Source organism: Sorex fumeus, unplaced genomic scaffold (genome assembly GCF_029834395.1).
Source record: "Sorex fumeus unplaced genomic scaffold, SorFum_2.1 ptg000024l, whole genome shotgun sequence".
NCBI lineage: Eukaryota > Metazoa > Chordata > Mammalia > Eulipotyphla > Soricidae > Sorex > Sorex fumeus.
The window spans coordinates 41707491-41725137 of record NW_026606081.1 but is presented as its reverse complement, the minus strand read 5'-3'; the positions used below and the strand labels follow the sequence as shown (position 1 = coordinate 41725137).

The window sequence follows — 17647 nt, the reverse complement described above, 5'->3', positions numbered from 1 at the left end:
GTTTATTGATTATGTGCTTTCATGCTGGACTGGAGCGAAAGCACAGTGGTAGGGCATTTGTCTTGCACGCCGCCAACATGGCCGACCTGAGTTCGATTCCTCTGCCCCTCTCGGAGAGCCCACCAAGCTACTGAGAGTATCTTGCCTGCACGGCAGAGCCTGGCAAGCTACCCGTGATGTATTCAATATGCCAAACACAGTAACAACAAAGTCTCCAATGGAGACGTTACTGGGCCCGCTCAAGCAAATCAATAAACAACGGGAGGACAGTGACAGTGACAGTGCTTTCATGCTAATGATGTCATGTATAGATAACATTATCTTGCCAGCAATAATGTTATAGATAACATTATTCATGTAGAATAACTTCAGATTAGTGTACACATAAACCTTTAAATATTATCTATTAATCAGCTTACTTTTTGCAGTACCAAATTCCAACCTCAGAACTTAAAGATTTATTCTTTCTTACTGAGGCATATATTCTAACACACAACCACATACCCAGCCAATCAATATACAATACATCTATATATCGACTTATTTATATATACATATTTATGTTGTTGGTGTGCCATCCTTACAGTCTCAAGAATTACTCCTGGATCTGTGCTCAAGTCACTACTTCTGGGACTTTGGGGACCACACATTGCAGAGAATCAGGCTGAGATCTCCTGCATTAAAAGCATGCATTGCAGTCCACTGAACTATCTCTCCAGTACATATTTCCTAAGATACTAAATGAAGATATTTTAAGTTAATTAATTATTTTATAAAGATTCAAGTTAATGATCCAATAAGCAAGAAATCCTGATTTTTAAATAGGGTAAATTTTGGTTTGGATTATGTGTGCTTTTAAAACAATAATACTATTCAAAGTAGACCAACTGAAATGCATGCGTATTTACCAAGTTTTCAAAAAATTCATCAAAAATGAATAAATTAAAATTGCATTAACCTTATCAAGATACAAATATTCCTAGGAAGAAGCAAAGATATTGCTTATGAGATTTCTAGAAGTTTGTGATGTAAATCAGAAATGTAAGATATGAAAAAATGACAGGGATAATAATAGCAGATAAAAGTAGGCCTGGGGCCAGACAGATAGATAGCACAACAGGTAAGGTAGGGTGGTTGCCTTGCATACAGCTGATGAGAGTTCTAATCCCTGGCATCCCAAATGCCCCCCACATCCCCAATCCCAAGCATATCCAGAAGTAATTCCTGAACTCGGAGCTAAGAGTAATTCCTGAGCATTTCTGGTGTGTCCTCCACCCCCACAAAAAAAGGTAAAAGAGGAAAAAAGAAAATATACCAATCTTTAATTTTTCATGGAATACAAATAAAATAATCTATTAATGAATAAACAAATTTTCTCCCACTGTTCCCTCATTCGACAGGGTTAGAAGGTGATGACTAACAGTCTTTTAGTTAAATAGAGTTACAAGTTAATTGTCAATTTTTAGGATTTATTTAAGAAGGGAGCATTGGTAAGAAAGAGTAGAGATGCCGGTAGCAGGTATCTTAAATGCCGAGATAGTTAAGATACTGAGTAGTATCAGAATAAACAGCTGAGTTTTGGAGAAAAGCTTGCATTTCCAGGAGTGAATACTTTAATCCTAGTTGAGAGTAAATGAAACCATTATAAAGGCCTTACAATATAGACTTTAAAATTTTTAACATGCTATTTTGAAATATATGAAAAGGTACATGTACACAGTTTCTTTCCATTCATACAAGACCCCTTGTAAATTGTAAGTGGGTGGGGCTTGGAAGGGGACAGGAGAGAGACAAGAGATGACAGAGAAAAAGATGTACCATATAACCTATCTTATCCTTTTCACTTGAATTACCTCTGAGATTTACAAAATGTTTAGGGGGGAGGGATGACAGGAAGCACTGTACCTCTGGAAGCTGTCTTTCTAGATACCCCATCTTCTTCTTTCTGGAATCCTTTCTATGGTTGAAGTTAAAACTCAACTTACTCGAGTTAGACAACTCTGCTTCCCAGGCCAAAACAGGCCAGCAATTGTGCAAGAATTCTATCAGCAGCTCATTCTCCCTCCGTGCTGGCGTTCAGGCATCGCTTTCTCTCTTTCCTAGCCCTTCCCAAGGATCTGGGTTTCCTGCAGATTTTGACTCTTGCAGTGAAGTGTAAAGTCGAAAGACTGGAGGTGGGGGAGAGGGCTTAAAAAAAATCCCTTAATACTTGCATGCACTTTTTTTTGCTGAAAATGAACAATGGGAGGCTCCCTCAAGCACAGTAGCAGTCGGATTCTGTCACCTGATGCTCAACAGCTACAGAATCTCTGTTCTTAGCCTCCAGACTTCCTTCCCCCCAGAGTCACCAGTCGAGCGACAAGCTTTGTACCAGTTACTCAAAGCTTTTTTTCTTGCTTTGCTTTTTTTCCAACGACGAACCGCTAAGCACCACCTACCCGGGTGAGTGGCCTGTCACTCTGCTCCGCTGTGAGGTGGTGATTGGCGGCTGGGCCCGTGTGGCCGGGCCCCGCCCCCTCTTCCCTTTGCCGCGCTGGCGGTCTCGGCTCTTCCCCTAAAGGTGGAGAGTGGGATTCGGGCTGGACACGCTGGGAGCAGGTGAAGAAGCATCGGGCTCCCGCTCCGCTTTCTCTTCTGGTGGGTCTGAGTCAAGAGAAAAGGACAAAGATTGTTGCTCGGCCTCCTGAGCTTCAGAGAACTGTTGCCCCGGACCCAGGCACTTTGTCCTATCTCATCTCCCCCCTGGCACATCTGCAGCCGCGTGCATCTATCTGCTGGTGCTCAAGGCTCCGGGAAGGGGTGGACCGGGGACACCTCAGGTGCTGGCGAGCGCCCAGCTGGCGCAGCGAGGGAGCTGTCCTCGGTGCTGAAGCTTTCCGCCAACACAAGGGGAGTTCAGTTGCACGTTTTCGCTTCAGGTTCTCTCCGGCCCATGCCTTGGATAAAATTCATTGCAGAATCCTAAAGATCTCGACGTATCATGGCCCAAGTGAGACACATTCGAACGTTAGTTTCGGGATTTTACTTCTGGGAAGCGGCACTGTTACTCAGGTGAGTCCACTCTATTTAACAGTTGGGCAACTCATTCTGCCTTCGTACTAGCTTGTACCCACTTTGTCATGGAAGGAATAATAGACTTGTTAGAAGAGTCTTTGAAGTCTCATTGTCTTATCCTAAAACACAGTCGCAGTATATTGAGGTCTTTGCAAAAAATGTAACTTTGCTCTGTTTTCACTCATTAGTGCATTTTAGTCACGGGCGGGCATATTAATGTTATTTGCAGACTACCTTAGGGGGCAAAAATAATTTAAATCTAGGTTGTCCTTATCAAATCGCTTTTAGAGGTTTTTATTTTTTAAAAAATTATAAACTCTGGATATTACTATCATTTTGAAAGTTGCAAAATAACAATAAAGATGGAGCATTAATAACTTTTTAAAAGAGTATTGGTAGAATCAAATCATTTGTCAATCAAAGAAATTCTAAACACTTCTAACATGTTTCAGATGAAGAGGGTAAAGGCCTAAATATTACTGTATTCTAATGAAAACTTTGTGTAATTTCTGGTCATTTTGAGGTAATTCACAGAAACAAATTTATAAATAAATTATCTGTTTTATGTCAATAATAATCTGATGAAAATAACAGCATAAGAAATATATGAGCAATGCAAACATTTCATGAAATTAATTTTATATTTAATCATAAATAATACACTTCAAAAATTAGCATGGAAGAGGAAACAAGATAAAATCAAGAAAATTTGACTCATATTATTAATAAATAATGCAAAAATAAACTACTGCTCATCTAATTTTTGAAGCATCAGTATAAATTTGACTTTATAATTTTTATGGTTCACAAGCATCTCAAGATGATGTCAAATAATTAAAGTAACTAAGTTAATTATTAACTGATTCCTATATGAACATACTATTTTCTGCATTTTGATGGCAATTTTTCATAATTGAGCACCTTTATGAAATCATAATTATAGAAAATTGCATAATTTTGACTAGTACTATAGTACTAGAAACTTTTTGTGAAAGTTATTATATTTGGAATGCTTATTTTTTTTGAAAGGACTAAGTCATTTTAGGTTTTTGTTTAGAGACTCCATTCAACAGTGCTGGGAGTAAGAAAACTACTCCTAGTGGTGCTCCTAAGCCATCACAGTTACACTAGAATGCAGCTGGAGGGAGGGAAAGATGCAGTGCTGGAGTGATGGGAATCAAACTGAGGGCCCCAAACACTGCTAGACTTGTGTTCTAGGGCTTTAATTAATATTCCAGCCCAATTTAAATGATTGTAAGTTGAAAAATATTCTGACAGTATTTTTGTGACTTTAGTGATCTTTGTGATGTTATAACTCTCACAAAATTTACAAATGTATCAGCCAAAGCAAAGTTTATTGTCAATAACTAATATTTAGCAAGTTTAAGGTCAGCAACTTCAGAATTGAATCAGGATAACTATAAGAGCAAAAATGTAATCTCAGATATTTTATTTTATAACTAAATACTCTTGTCTCTAGATAAAATATTGATTGAAATCTATAAGTATTGTTTTTCATATGGCCAAAATTATTACTTTATTCTCATTTGAACTAAATAATTTTAGCCAAAAATATTATTTATGAAGAATAAAAATTGTAATCATTTGTAAAGGACACCCCAATATCAGTAAGGAATTACTGTGACACCTATTCTCTGTGAACGTTTTCTCCTTTCATAAATATATCAAAATTTTTATATCGTAGACTAACTAGACTTAGATGGAATTAAACAATCTATAAAGATCTTTAGCCATATTTACGTAAATACTTATTTGTCTTCAGTGATGACCCTTGAAAGAGAATTTCTTATAGTAAAGAAAGTGATATTTCATCTACTAGAAACATTTTATTTAAAAAGAACCTTATGAAATTAGTCATTAATTCCTAAGCCTATGTGTGATATACTGAGCAAGAATAAAATGAGCAAAGTAAAAAGCAAGACAATAAGAGCATTTATATTAATTAATCAACATGTTTTTTATTTATAAATAATATTTTTCAGGGCAATTTGAATTAAGTAACTTACAAAACTTTTCACAAATTTTAAGATTTACAAAAAGTTTTATTGAGATATAACATACAGACAGTTAAGTGTACAGATAACAAGTTTCCATATAAAATTTCAAAAGATAACACAGCAAAGTACAGAGGTCAGAGATTAAGTAGTGAAATTTTTCTTATTGGAGGATACTCATCCTGCACCCACCTACCATTATATCCTTTTTTCAGATACTACCTTGATCTAATATACTTACTATGTTAATAAACACAACAATAAATGCAGTTTTCTAATATTTTTGAGAGTTATTGGGCCACACCAGACAGTGCTCAGGAGTAACTCTGCATGCAGTGATCACTGCAGGTAAAAGTCAGGGGACATAATGGGGTTCCAGGGACCAAAACTAGGTCAGTATTGTGCAAAACAAATACCCTGCCTCTGTATGGTCTCTCAGCCCAGTTTTGCTCTATAAAAATACTTCCTTGGGTTTAATTTTCAAAAAACATGTTCATGGATTTTCAGTCTTTGCATTTATCTTGTTTATACTCATCACTATGTGGCATTCCATTTGAAGAACAAGTTAGCAATCATCCTATTAATGAAAATTTGTATATTTTTCAAATTATGAACATCTATGAGCCTTTTTGTTAATATATATGAAATTATACATTTAGGAAATGGTAGGGGTTTGTTTTGAATTTTTCTGCAGGAAAGATATTGCTGGATCAGAGAATGTGTATTAGTATACTCAGCTTTACCAGAAGTTGCAATGTGTTTCTGTCATTTACACTGTTATCAACAACATAAGAAATACCCTGTTGCTACTAAAAGTATGAAGATTGATAAGTGAAATATTATTATAAAAATTTGTAACATATACTTGAATTTTTACTGCTAGTTCACATTTTAGCTCTTGATCTTTGAATAATTTCTGCAGCTAATGAATGAACTTTAAGGCAAAACAGCACAAAATTATTATAGCACTTTTAGTTACAAGTTGATTAAAACATTGCTTTAAGGTATTAATTAACAGGCTATGTCAGCTATGAAATATAAGTTTTAAATAAAACTTTCAAGAGAATTATTCTTAATAAACATAATTGATAAAATCTTATAAACTGATGTAAAAAATATGAATTTCCAAGTGGTGAAACTGTTTACAATTTCATTTTACTTAGCGATTGTTGTTTTATGAACATTCCTTATATGGGTTTTGGGTTCTAGTGCTCATATTTTTAAAATGAAGAACAAAATCCCAGTGTTCAACTTTCTTTGAAATGCAGATAAGTGACTACTGTGAAAAGCTTTCATAACAAATTTTAAAAACAAAGGCCCTACCAAAATTTGTACAAATTGATTCTTTTCATAACTTATAATTTATTTATGTTTTTATTATGTGATACCAACACAGACTTGCAGTTTGAGTATATTATGGTATATTATTTTAAAAACCATGCATGAGTAGTTCAGATTTTAAAATAATCACATGTAAATTTTTTTCCTTGTTTTCCTTCAAAGCTTAAGGAAAACAATTTGGCAGAGTGTTGTGTTTTTGTTTTTGTAAGTTTTGGAGGAAGGGGAAAATTCTTTCTACCATTGGCTCTGTATTCTTATGTAGGAGATTAAAGAAAAACATTATAAACCTTTTACTCTAAAAGTCACGTGTGTGCATGTGAGTGAGTGTGAATGAGTGTGAGTAAAGCTGAGTATGCAGCAAGACTACAAACACTTTTTTTTTTCTTTTGGATCACAACCAGTGAAGCACAGGGGTTACTCCTGGTTCATGCACTCAGGAATTACTCCTGGCCGTGCTCAGGAGACCACATGGGATGCTGGGGATTAAACCCTGATTGGGCTGCGTGCAAGGCAAACACCCTACCTGCTGTGATATCACTCCAGCCCCAACAACACACTTTTAGGAAATGAAATTTGAAATCCTCAAATTTCCAAAAAAGAAATGCACATGAAAAGCTTTATTTTTAAAATAAGGCACTTGCAGTAACAACTGAAGAACTTTGTAGCTGAATTCTAATTTCTTTCACATATTGTTGAACAACCACTGTTAGGCTAGGATTATTGGATTTATATAAGAAGTAACTTGTCTATCCAAAAGCTAACTTAAATTTGACTATTTTTCAAAAATATCTCTATAAAGTGATCATCCTATAAACTTAAAAATTTCAAGCATCATATACTTTTCTACCTCAGTGGAAAAATGCTTATCAAACAATTTTAATTTTTTTTTTTGTATTTTTAACTAAAACCTAAAATGGTTGGACCTGGGAGATAGTTCAAAGAGCCATAGCATATGCCTGATATGCTGGAGGCAAATTTTTACATTCAAACTTTGGAACTGATGATTGGTTTTCCAGCACTACCAAGTGTAGGCCTCATAGTCTACATCACCAGTGGGCTGGTGGAGAATTGAATCATCAGGCCCACACACCTTGGCTATATATCTCTAAAGGTAGATCCCTAAATATGAGCTTTACTAGAGAGATCCCTAATTCTGGTCATAATTAACTTGTAACTTACTTGTATTGCATATATTACAAATATTTTTTTAATGACTGGACCCAGAGCCAGGGCTTTATACATGACAAATAAAATAGGCTATACCACTGAATTTCCTTCCTTAAAATGAACCACCCATATATGGATACACATATCTTGAATCATGACTACAAATGATAACCTTTTCCATGCAATTAGCTGCTATATGTGGGAAACTCAGGCTTCAAATTCAGAATGCCAGAGTATTATACTGTAATCTCTTTGTACAGCCTAAAAATGAACCAAGTAATGAGTATATTCCAGATACAGTGTTTAACTTTTAACAGCATACTGCTGTAGAAAGAAGAACATCTGACCTTACTTTCAAATGTGTGTTTTATATTTTTCATTCAATCTTCTCTCTCCTTGTTAATGCTAAGTGCCATGTTTCTGGTCTTTATTTTTTCTCCATAATATTTAAAAAGTGGCATACATGGAGTAGATATACAGTAAACAATAAATAAAATTGTCTGTATCATCTGTCTGTTACTTCCTTTTAAATTGTATTGAAATCTGCTATGACTTGAAGTCTTGTGTTCATGATTACATAAAAGATTCAAAATCAAACAAATATCTTTAGAAGACATTACATTGTCTGAGAAGTGATGGTGAAAACAGAGGTTGACAGCTTCCAGTGGAAAAATGATAGGCTTGCATTTACTTAACACTGTTAGGTATTTTAGTTTGTATTGTTTCTAAGTATTTATCAGTGCATTGTTTCTCAGTCTTTATTTTCCCTCACAACCTCTGAAAAAAAATTAGATTTTAGACATTTGTCCTGATACATTTTTAGACGTTGCTCTCATTATATTACAATGCCCTCATACACTATATTATGGGATTATATATTTTCTATATTATATGTAGTTTGCAAGTATAGATATAATATTTTATAGCATAATATCTGAACTTTAAACATAGCAATATTATTTTTCACTTACCCAAGATAAAGATTGTGATATGATATCACTCTGGTTGAGAATCAGTACTCTTGTTACTGTTTTTTCATGAAACTATTTTCATTAGAGTATAGTGTTGTAATTTTGAGTCCTGACCAAGAAATCAAATGAGAAAGCAATTATTGACTTGTCTTGAATTTAATTTTCACTTTTCAGCTCTCCAAAATAAATAGTTGGCATTACTTGTCAATTACTACCCTTAAAGATAAATTAATTTTAAAAACATTAGAGATATATTTTTTAAAAATTTTATTAGTGAAACACCATGAGGTATAGTTGTAGAGTTACAAATTTTTGTGCTTGAGTTTCAGTTATACAATGATCGAGTACCCGTTCCTCCACCAGTGCCCATTAGAGATATTTAAGACCATATTTGAGCATAAATCCATCCAGTTTTAGTTTCCAGAAAACACTAGTCATTCCACCAGTAAATTTCAAATCACTCCTGAGGCTACTAACAAATAAAAAACAAACACTGTCCTCCCGTTGTTCATCGATTTTGCTCGAGCGGGCCCAGTAACGTCTCCATTTTGGGACTTGTTACTGTGTTTGGCATATTGAACACATCACGGGTAGCTTGCCAGGCTCTCTGAGAGGGGCAGAGGAATTGAACCCTGCATGGCTGGGCTGGCTGCAGGCAAGGCAAACGCCCTACCGCTGTGCTATCACTCCAGCCCTGTACTATCACTTCAGCCAAGGCTAATAACATCACTATTAAATAATTTTCAGAACTTCATACAACTATCTTCTTAAAAATATCTTGGAGATATTTTAAGTTAAATAAACTTTATGTAATTTAAGATCTCTTGATTTTCTTTTGCTTTTAGTGTTAAGGGCTAGAGCGATAGCACAGCGGTAGGGTGTTTGCCTTGCACGCAGCCAACATGGCCGACCCAAGTTCAGTTCCTCCGCCCCTCTCGGAGAGCCCGGCAAGCTACCGAGAGTATCTCACCCGCAGGGCAGAGCCTGGCAAGCTCCCCGTGACGTATTCGATATGCCAAACACAGTAAGAACAAAGTCTCCAATGGAGACGTTACTGGGCCCGCTCGAGCAAATCGATGATCAACGGGAGGGCCTTACTTACTTACTTACTTTTAGTGTTAAATTTAAAAGTGTATGTGTGTGTGTGTGTGTGTGTGTAGATACATATTGGGGTGGCCGGATTGGGCCACAGCTGGCAACAGTTCCCTGATGATACTTCCAGATTTATGTTTGGGGGCCATATGGTGCTAAGTATTAGACCTAAATTGACTCTCATATCAGGCAAGCACCTTAACCCCTTATTATCGCTCTAATTTTATAATTGTTAAGTTAAATGTGTTGCTATTAACGTCTGCAAATTTTATCTTCTTGGCAAAATCAGGTTAACAGTTTTAAGTATTTTCAAGTATCCGACTGTGCACCAGTCCATCGGGCCCCTGTTTTAACCGTCCATGCATATTAGTCTTATATTATGTTTTTTTATATTCCACAAATATTCTTTTTATATTCCACAGAAGAGTGCAGTAATTCTGTGTGTGTCCTTCTCCTTCTGAGTCATTTCACTCATTTCACTCAGCTCTTCACATTCATTCATTTATAAGCAAATTTCATGACTTCATTTTTCCTGGTGGCTGTATAGTATTCCGTTGAGTAGATGCTCCACAGTTTCTTTATCCAGTCATCTGTTCTTAGGCACTCAGGTTGTTTCTGGATTCTGGCTATTGTGAATCAGGCAGTTGGATAGAGCAGTGACAACTATGACAAAGGTATTTGAAATGATCCCTCTAGACAAGAACTGTGTGCTGAAAGTAGGTAAAGAGATATTCATGATACCCTTTCAGTATCTGTATTGCAAACAATAATGCTCAAAATGATAAAGAGAGGGAACAGGGAGGAAACGTGGCAGATGTGGAGGAGTGGGAGGACAGAAGGGCGGGACATTGGTAGTGGGAAATGTACACTAGTGAAAGGATGGATGTTGAATTATTTGTCTACTGAAATACAGTGATGAAAAACTTTGTAACTGTGTATCTCACAATAATTCAATTAAATATTTTAAAAATAAATAAAAGCAATTTGTCTATATTACATATTTACATATTTACCCATGTGCTCCCTAGGTAATAGTTTTACAGAAAAAAAATTTCAAAAGAGTATACTATATTTTTTAACTTCCTTCTACTGACTCTTTCTTTTGTTCCTATACACACACTCCATCTATAAGTAATGAAGCCGTATTGAACCTTCATGCTGTGATTGTTTTAAAAATAATTTTATTAGTGAAACACCATGGGGTTCAATTGTAGACTTACAAATTTTTGTGCTTGGGTTTTAGCTATACAATGATCAAGTACCCATCCCTTCACCAGTGCCCATTTTCCACCACCACGAGTCCCAGTATCCCTCCCACCCCCCACCCCCCTCATCCCACCCTACCTCTGTGGCAGGGCATTACCGTTTTTTCTCTCTCTCCTTTTGGGTGCTGTGGTTTGCAAAAGAGGCATTGAGTGGCAATCATGTTCGGTCTATAGTCTACTTTCAGCATGCATCTTCCATCCTGGGAGGATCCTCCCAACACTCTTTGCTCCCTTCTCTATCTGAGCTGCCTTTTCCCCTAGCATGTGCGGCTGGCCTACAAGCCATGGAGTGAACCTCCTGGTACTTATCTCTGCTATTCTTCAATTTTGGTCTCCGATTTTGTTACTTTATAATATCCAGATGAATGCAACCTTTCTATGTCTGTCCCTCACTTTCTGACTCATTTCAGTTAGCATGATACTTTCCAGGTAGTACCACTTGTATGTAAATTTCATGACTTCATCTTTTCTAACAGCTACATAGTACTCCACTGTGTAGATGTACCAGAGTTTCTTTAACCAGTCATCTGTTCTTGGGCACTCAGGTTTTTTCCATATTGTGGCTATTGTAAACAGTGCAGCAGTGAACATAGAAGTGCAGATGTCACTTTGACTATACTTTTTTGCCTCTCTGGGATATATTCCCAGGAGTGGTATTGTTGGGTCAAATGGAAACTCAATTTCTAATTTTTTGAGAATCGTCCATACTATTTTCAAAAAGGGCTGAACCAGTCAGCATTCTCACCAGCAGTGAAGGAGTGTCCCTTTCTCGCCACATCCATGCCAGCACTGTTGTTTTTGTTCTTGTGGATGTGGGCCAGTATCTGTGGTGTGAAATGATATCTCATTGTGGTTTTGATCTGCATCTCCCTGATGATTAATGATGTAGAGCATTTTCTCATGTGCCTTTTAGCCATTTGGATTTCATCTTTGAGGAAGTTTCTGTTCATTTCGTCACCCCAATTTTGATGGGGTTGGATGTTTTCTTCTTGTGGAGTTAGACCAGTACTTTGCATATCCTCAATATCTACCCCTTGTCAGATGAGTATTGGGCGAATATCCTTTCACATTCTGTGGACTGTCTTTGTATTTTGGTCACTGTTTCTTTTGAGATGCAGAATCTTCTTAGTTTAAGATAGTCCCATTTGTCTATCTCTGTTTTCACTTGCTGGCCAGTTGCATGACATCTTTGAAGATACTGTTCGCTTCAATGTCATAGAGGGTTTTACCAACTTTGTCTTGAATGTACCTTACAGATTCCGGTCTGATGTTGAGGTCTTTAATCCATTTTGATCTTACTTTTGTACATGGTGTTATGCAGAGATCTGAGCCCATTTTTTTGCATGTAGCTGTCCAGTTTTGTCAGCACAATTTGTTAAAGAGGCTTTTCTTGCTCCACTTCTTGTTTCTTGCTCCCTTATCAAAGATTAGATGATCATATGTTTGGGGGGAGATGTCAGTATATTCAACCCTGTTCATCTGATGTGCAGCTCTTCCTTTGTTCCAGTACGATGCTGTTTTAATTATTACTGCTTTGTAGTAGAGTTTGAAGTTAGAGAGGTTGATTCCTTCCATTTTATTTTCCTAAAAATTGCTATAGCTATTAGTGATGACTTATTGTTCCATACGAATTTCAGGAGTGTTTGCTCCATTTCTTTGAAGAATGTCATGGGTATCATAATAGGGATTGCATTGAATTTATACAATGCTTTGGGAAGTATTGCCATTTTGACAATGTTAATTCTCCCGATCCATGAGCTGGGGTTATCTTTCAATTTTTCTCATGTCCTCTTTTATTTCCTGAAGTAGCGTTTTGTAGTTTTCTTTGTACAGGTCCTTTAGTTCCTTAGTTAAGCTGATTCATAGGTACTTGATTTTCTGGGGCACAATTGTGAACGGGATTGTTTCTTTCACGTCACTTTCTTCTCTCTCACTATTTGTGTATAAGAGAGCTATGGGATTTTGGGTATTGGTTTTATAGCCTGCAACTTTACTAAAGAAGTCTATTGTTTCTAGGAGTTTCTTGGTGGAGGTTTTTGGGTTCTCTAAGTATAGAATCATATCATCTGCGAATAGTGAGAGCTTGATTTCTTCCTTTCCTACCTGAATGCCCTTAATATCTTTTTCTTGCCTAACCACTATTGCAAGTACTTCCAATACTATATCGAACAGCAGTAGAGAGAGTGGGCATCTTTGTCTCATCCCTGAGCTTAGAGGGAAGGCCCTCAGTTTTTCCCCATTGAGGATGATGCTTGCTGTAGGCTTGTGGTAGATGGCTTTAACTATATTGTGGAAAGTCCTTTCTATCCACATTTTGGCATGGGTTTTCATCATAAATGGGTGTTGGATCTTTTCAAATGATTTCTCTGATATGATTGATATGATCATACGGTTTTATCTTTCCTTTTGTTGATTTGATGGATTATGTTGATTGATTTCCTAATGTTAAACCATCCTTGAATCCCCGGGATGAATCTCACTTGGTCATGGTGTATGATCTTTTTGATGAGTTGTTGAATTCTATTTGCTAGTTGTTTGTTGAGAATCTTCGCATCCATGTTCATTAGGGATATCAACCTGTAGTTTTCTTTTCTTGTGGTGTCTCTGTTTTTTTGATATTAGACAGTTATAGGCTTCATAGAAACAGTTTGGGAGAGTTTCTGTTTCTTCAATTTCCTGGAAAAGCTTGAGAAGAATTGGCAATAGTTCCTTTTTAAATGTTTGGACAAATTCGCTTGTGACTCCATCTGTACCTGGGCTTTTTGGGAAGACTTTTGATTACAGTTTCAATTTCCTTGATGTTAATAGGTCTATTCAGGTATTCTAGGTCTTCTTGATTCAGTCTTGGGAGCTTATAGGAACACAGGAATTTGTCCATTTCTTCTAGGTTCTCTTGTTTTTTGGCATACAGACTTTCAAAGTATTCTCTGATGATCTTTTGAATTTCTTTGGTTTCTGTTGTGATATCCCCCTTCTCATTTCTGATTCAGTTTATTAGGGTTCTCTCTATCTTTCTTTGTGAGTCTTGCTAGTGTTTTATCAATATTGTTTATTTTCTCAAAGAACCAGCACTTGGTTTCATTGATCTTTCGAATTGTTTTTGGGTTTCCATGTCATTAATTTCTGCTCTAAGTTTTATGATCACATTCTTTCTGCCTGAATTGGTCTCCTTTTTGATCCTTTTCTAAGATCCTTAAATGTGAAGTCAAGTTTTTTTGGGGGAACCCTTTCTTCCTTTCTGAGAATTTCTTGCAGAGCTGTAAATTTTCCCCTTAACATGGCTTTAGCTATATCCCATAGGTTCTGGTAGCTTGTATCTTCATTCTCATTTGTTTCCAGGTATCTTTTGATTTTGTCCTTGACTTCTTTCCTGAGTCACTGATTGTTCAGCAATGAGTTGTTTAATTTCCAGGTGTTTGATTTGTTTCTGCATGTCTGTTTGTGATTCACTTCTATCTTCTGTGCACCATGGTAGAAAAGATTATTGATACTATTTCTATCTTTCTGATTCTATTGAGGTATGTTTTGTGGCCTAGAACATTGTCTATTTTGTTAAATGTTCCATGTGCACTGGAGAAGAATGTGTATTCTTTCTCTTGGGGGTATAGAGGCCTGTATAGGTCTATAAGCCCTCTCTCTTCTATTTCTTCCTTTAGAGCCAATGTTTTCTTGTTGAGTTTTGTTCTTGTTGATCTATCCAGAGGTCATAAGTGGATGTTGAAGTCTCTGGCTTCTATTGTGTGTCTAGCAATGTCCTCCTTAAAATCTGTTAGCAGCTTTTTAAACATATTTAGGTGTTGCCTCATTAGGTGCGTATACATTTAAGAGAGTGATTTTTCCTGTTTTATGTATCCCTTGATGAATAGAAAATGGCCTTCGCTTTTCCTGTCTAATGTTTTTCCACCTGAAATTGATGTTGTTGAATACTAGTATGGTCACTCAAGCTTTTTTGAGGGAGTTGTTTGCTTGCAGGATTGTTTTCCATCCTTTAACTTTGAGTCTGTATTTGCTCTGATTATTCATATAAGTTTCTTATAGACAGCAGAATGTTGAGTTCTGTCTCCGAATCCATTTTGCCACTCTGTGTCTCTTAATTGGTGAAGTTAGACCGTTGATGTTGAAGGAGATTATTGTTATGGGGTTTTGTGTCATTTTTCTGTTAAGGGTCTGTTCTGCTTGTAAAGTTTTGTCATGTCTTACAGTAGCCCCTTTAACCCTTCTTTTAGGTTTGGTTTTGAGTCTATGAATTTCCTGAACTGCTATTTATCCAGAAAAGAAGTACCATTCTTTTGAGTTTGAGTGAGGGTTTAGCTGGATAGAGAATTCTTGGTGAAGCGTTCATTTCAGTGAGTTTTTTCACTATATCCCACCATTGCCTTCGGGCTTGGAAGGCTTCCTCTTATAGGTCTGCTGTGAATCTAAGGGGTGCTTCTTTGTATGTGATTTCCTTCGTTGACCTTGCTGCTTGCAGTATTGTTTCTCTATCTGCCGTATCCATCATTCTAACTATGATATGTCTTGGAGTATTTTTGTTAGGGTCTCTTTTAGCTAGCATCCTTAGGGCTCCTTGAATCTGAATGGATGTATTGTTCAGCTATGGGAATTTTTCAGCAATGATTTTTTTAACTTTTTTATTGGGATTGTTTCCCTGAGCTTCTGGTACTCCAATGATTCTAATGTTGTTCCCCTTGGAATCATCTTCTAGGACTCTAGAGCTATTTTGAAGTCTCTTGCCATTGTTTGTTTTTGCCTATTGGCTTGGTGCAGGTGATCTTCCAGTTCACTGATTCTGTCTTCAGCTGTGGCTATTCAACTTTTGAAGGCACAGACTGAGTTTTTTATTTAATCTCCGGAATCTTTTGTTTGTGACATTTCTGTGCATAGCTTTCCAATTTCTGCTCTCATTTCTTCCCGTAATTTCTCAGTTGTTTCTTTCATGTCCTCGTTTAATTTACCGGATATCTGTCTCACTGTTTCATTGAGTTCATCTAACATCTTCATTACTTCATATCTGAATTCTTTCTCAGAGAGGTTCCTTAGGTGAGTAGCACCTACTGAGGCTTCTGGACTCTTCATCATCTTCCCCTTGTGGTTGGGATTTGCGTTGCTTCTTCATGTTGGTGTGGAGGTATGGAGAACGAGATGTTACACGAGATTGCTGGGTATGGATAAACTATCTGCAGCTGTGGGAGCGGCCTCCAACCCAAAATTAGGCCACGCTCACTTCTACAGAAACCACCTCCACTTCTGAAGAGGCTATGCTCCCTACGGGTACCTGGTGTGTGTGTGTGGGGGGGGGGGGGTACAACCTGACAACAGCACACTTTTGGGGACAAACTGGAAGAGGATCAGGGATAGTGGGTGTCCCAGGACACCTGGAGCAGGTATGTGGAGAAAGTCAATTCCTAGGTTTGAATACTGATGGACTTTGATTTCTTTTCTTTTAAACACTGAAAACACAGGAATAATGCTTTATATAATTCTAGCAGTCACAATAACATCTTGTTATATGCCCTAAATAGTAAGAGAACCAACTAATGGGCAATCTAGATAAAAATCAAATTTTACCCATTCTCAAGACTTAATATTTGTTCTGGGATCAGAATTATGGATATTCTTTCAATTGTCTCAACAATAAGCACCACTGATATCTGGAATATTGCTTTTTCTGTTTGATCTGTTGATAGATACATTTCATGTTTTTAAGACCTAAAATGACAGCCAAAAGTTTTGTGGAATAATAATTTAACTGGCAATTATTAAAAATGTCATGATAAACACCAAAATGAGTAATAATTTTAACAATTGAGAGAAGAAAATATCTCTGCAGGAACAAAAAAGAACATAAATCCTTTCTAAAGGAGGAAATTTAAATAGACCCTAAGCACATGATGGAATAAGAGTAGGTAGTACAGAAGAAAAAGCATTGTAGGCAGGAAAGGAGTGTCCAGGTGGCCCAGCTGTGCAAGAGGGTTTCCAAGACCATACACTTAGAGGTGACTAGAGACTATTATAGTGCCAGAGATAAAACTGAGGTCAACCTCATGTAAGGCATATGCCTCAACGCTGGTACTATCTCTCCAGTCTCATGCTATGACAATTTTTAACATTTCTATTATAAAAGCCTTTAGTTGTTTTTTTCCTAATATATGATTATTTGTGTTATGGTTGATTTCCTTTTGAAAATTTGAATGATTACTATAGAGTGTTAGGAAATAATCACTTTACACAAACAGCTTCTTTGCTTAAAAATATTTCATTAGCATCACTTAATTGTAGAAAAAATATCCTGTCCTTCTGATGTCAATAAATATCATTTTATTATTTCATATTTATACTCTATGCTGTATATGAAAAGTCTTAGAACTGCTTCTTTATTAAATTAAACATGAAAATAAAATTAAAAAAATTGAAGTCATGGAGATAGTTCCATGGCAAGAGCACAGAGTTTGTACATGGGAACCGGAACGGGATTAGCTTCTGATTGCACATGGTCCCAAAAGAACCTTAGTAGCAACTCGAGCACTGTGTTATCTGAACACACTGCCAGGTATGTACCCCAAATACAAATAACCAAAAAGGTTGTTGGATTCAAAAATGATATATTTATGAATTTTCATAGCCTTTAAGCAATTGTTGTATATAATTTATCTTGACTCTCCAATGCTACAAATAAGTTTCTTTTCAAAAATAGTAAAACACACTAGTACACATTAAATAGTGTGTTTAATAATAACATTCT

General features: G+C 36.5%; 1 protein-coding gene across 3 annotated transcripts in view; it reads left to right on the top strand.

Moving 5' to 3' along the window:
* Positions 1–2542: 2542 nt before the first annotated feature.
* Positions 2543–17647, top strand: part of GLRA3 (glycine receptor alpha 3) — a 203312-nt gene continuing 188207 nt past the window's right edge. For all 3 annotated transcript variants that reach the window (XM_056114225.1, XM_056114224.1, XM_056114223.1), the window contains exon 1: positions 2543–3051. In XM_056114225.1, coding sequence (XP_055970200.1) covers positions 2981–3051 — 71 coding nt within the window. In that variant the 5' untranslated portion in view covers positions 2543–2980. The remainder of the gene's footprint in view (positions 3052–17647) is intronic.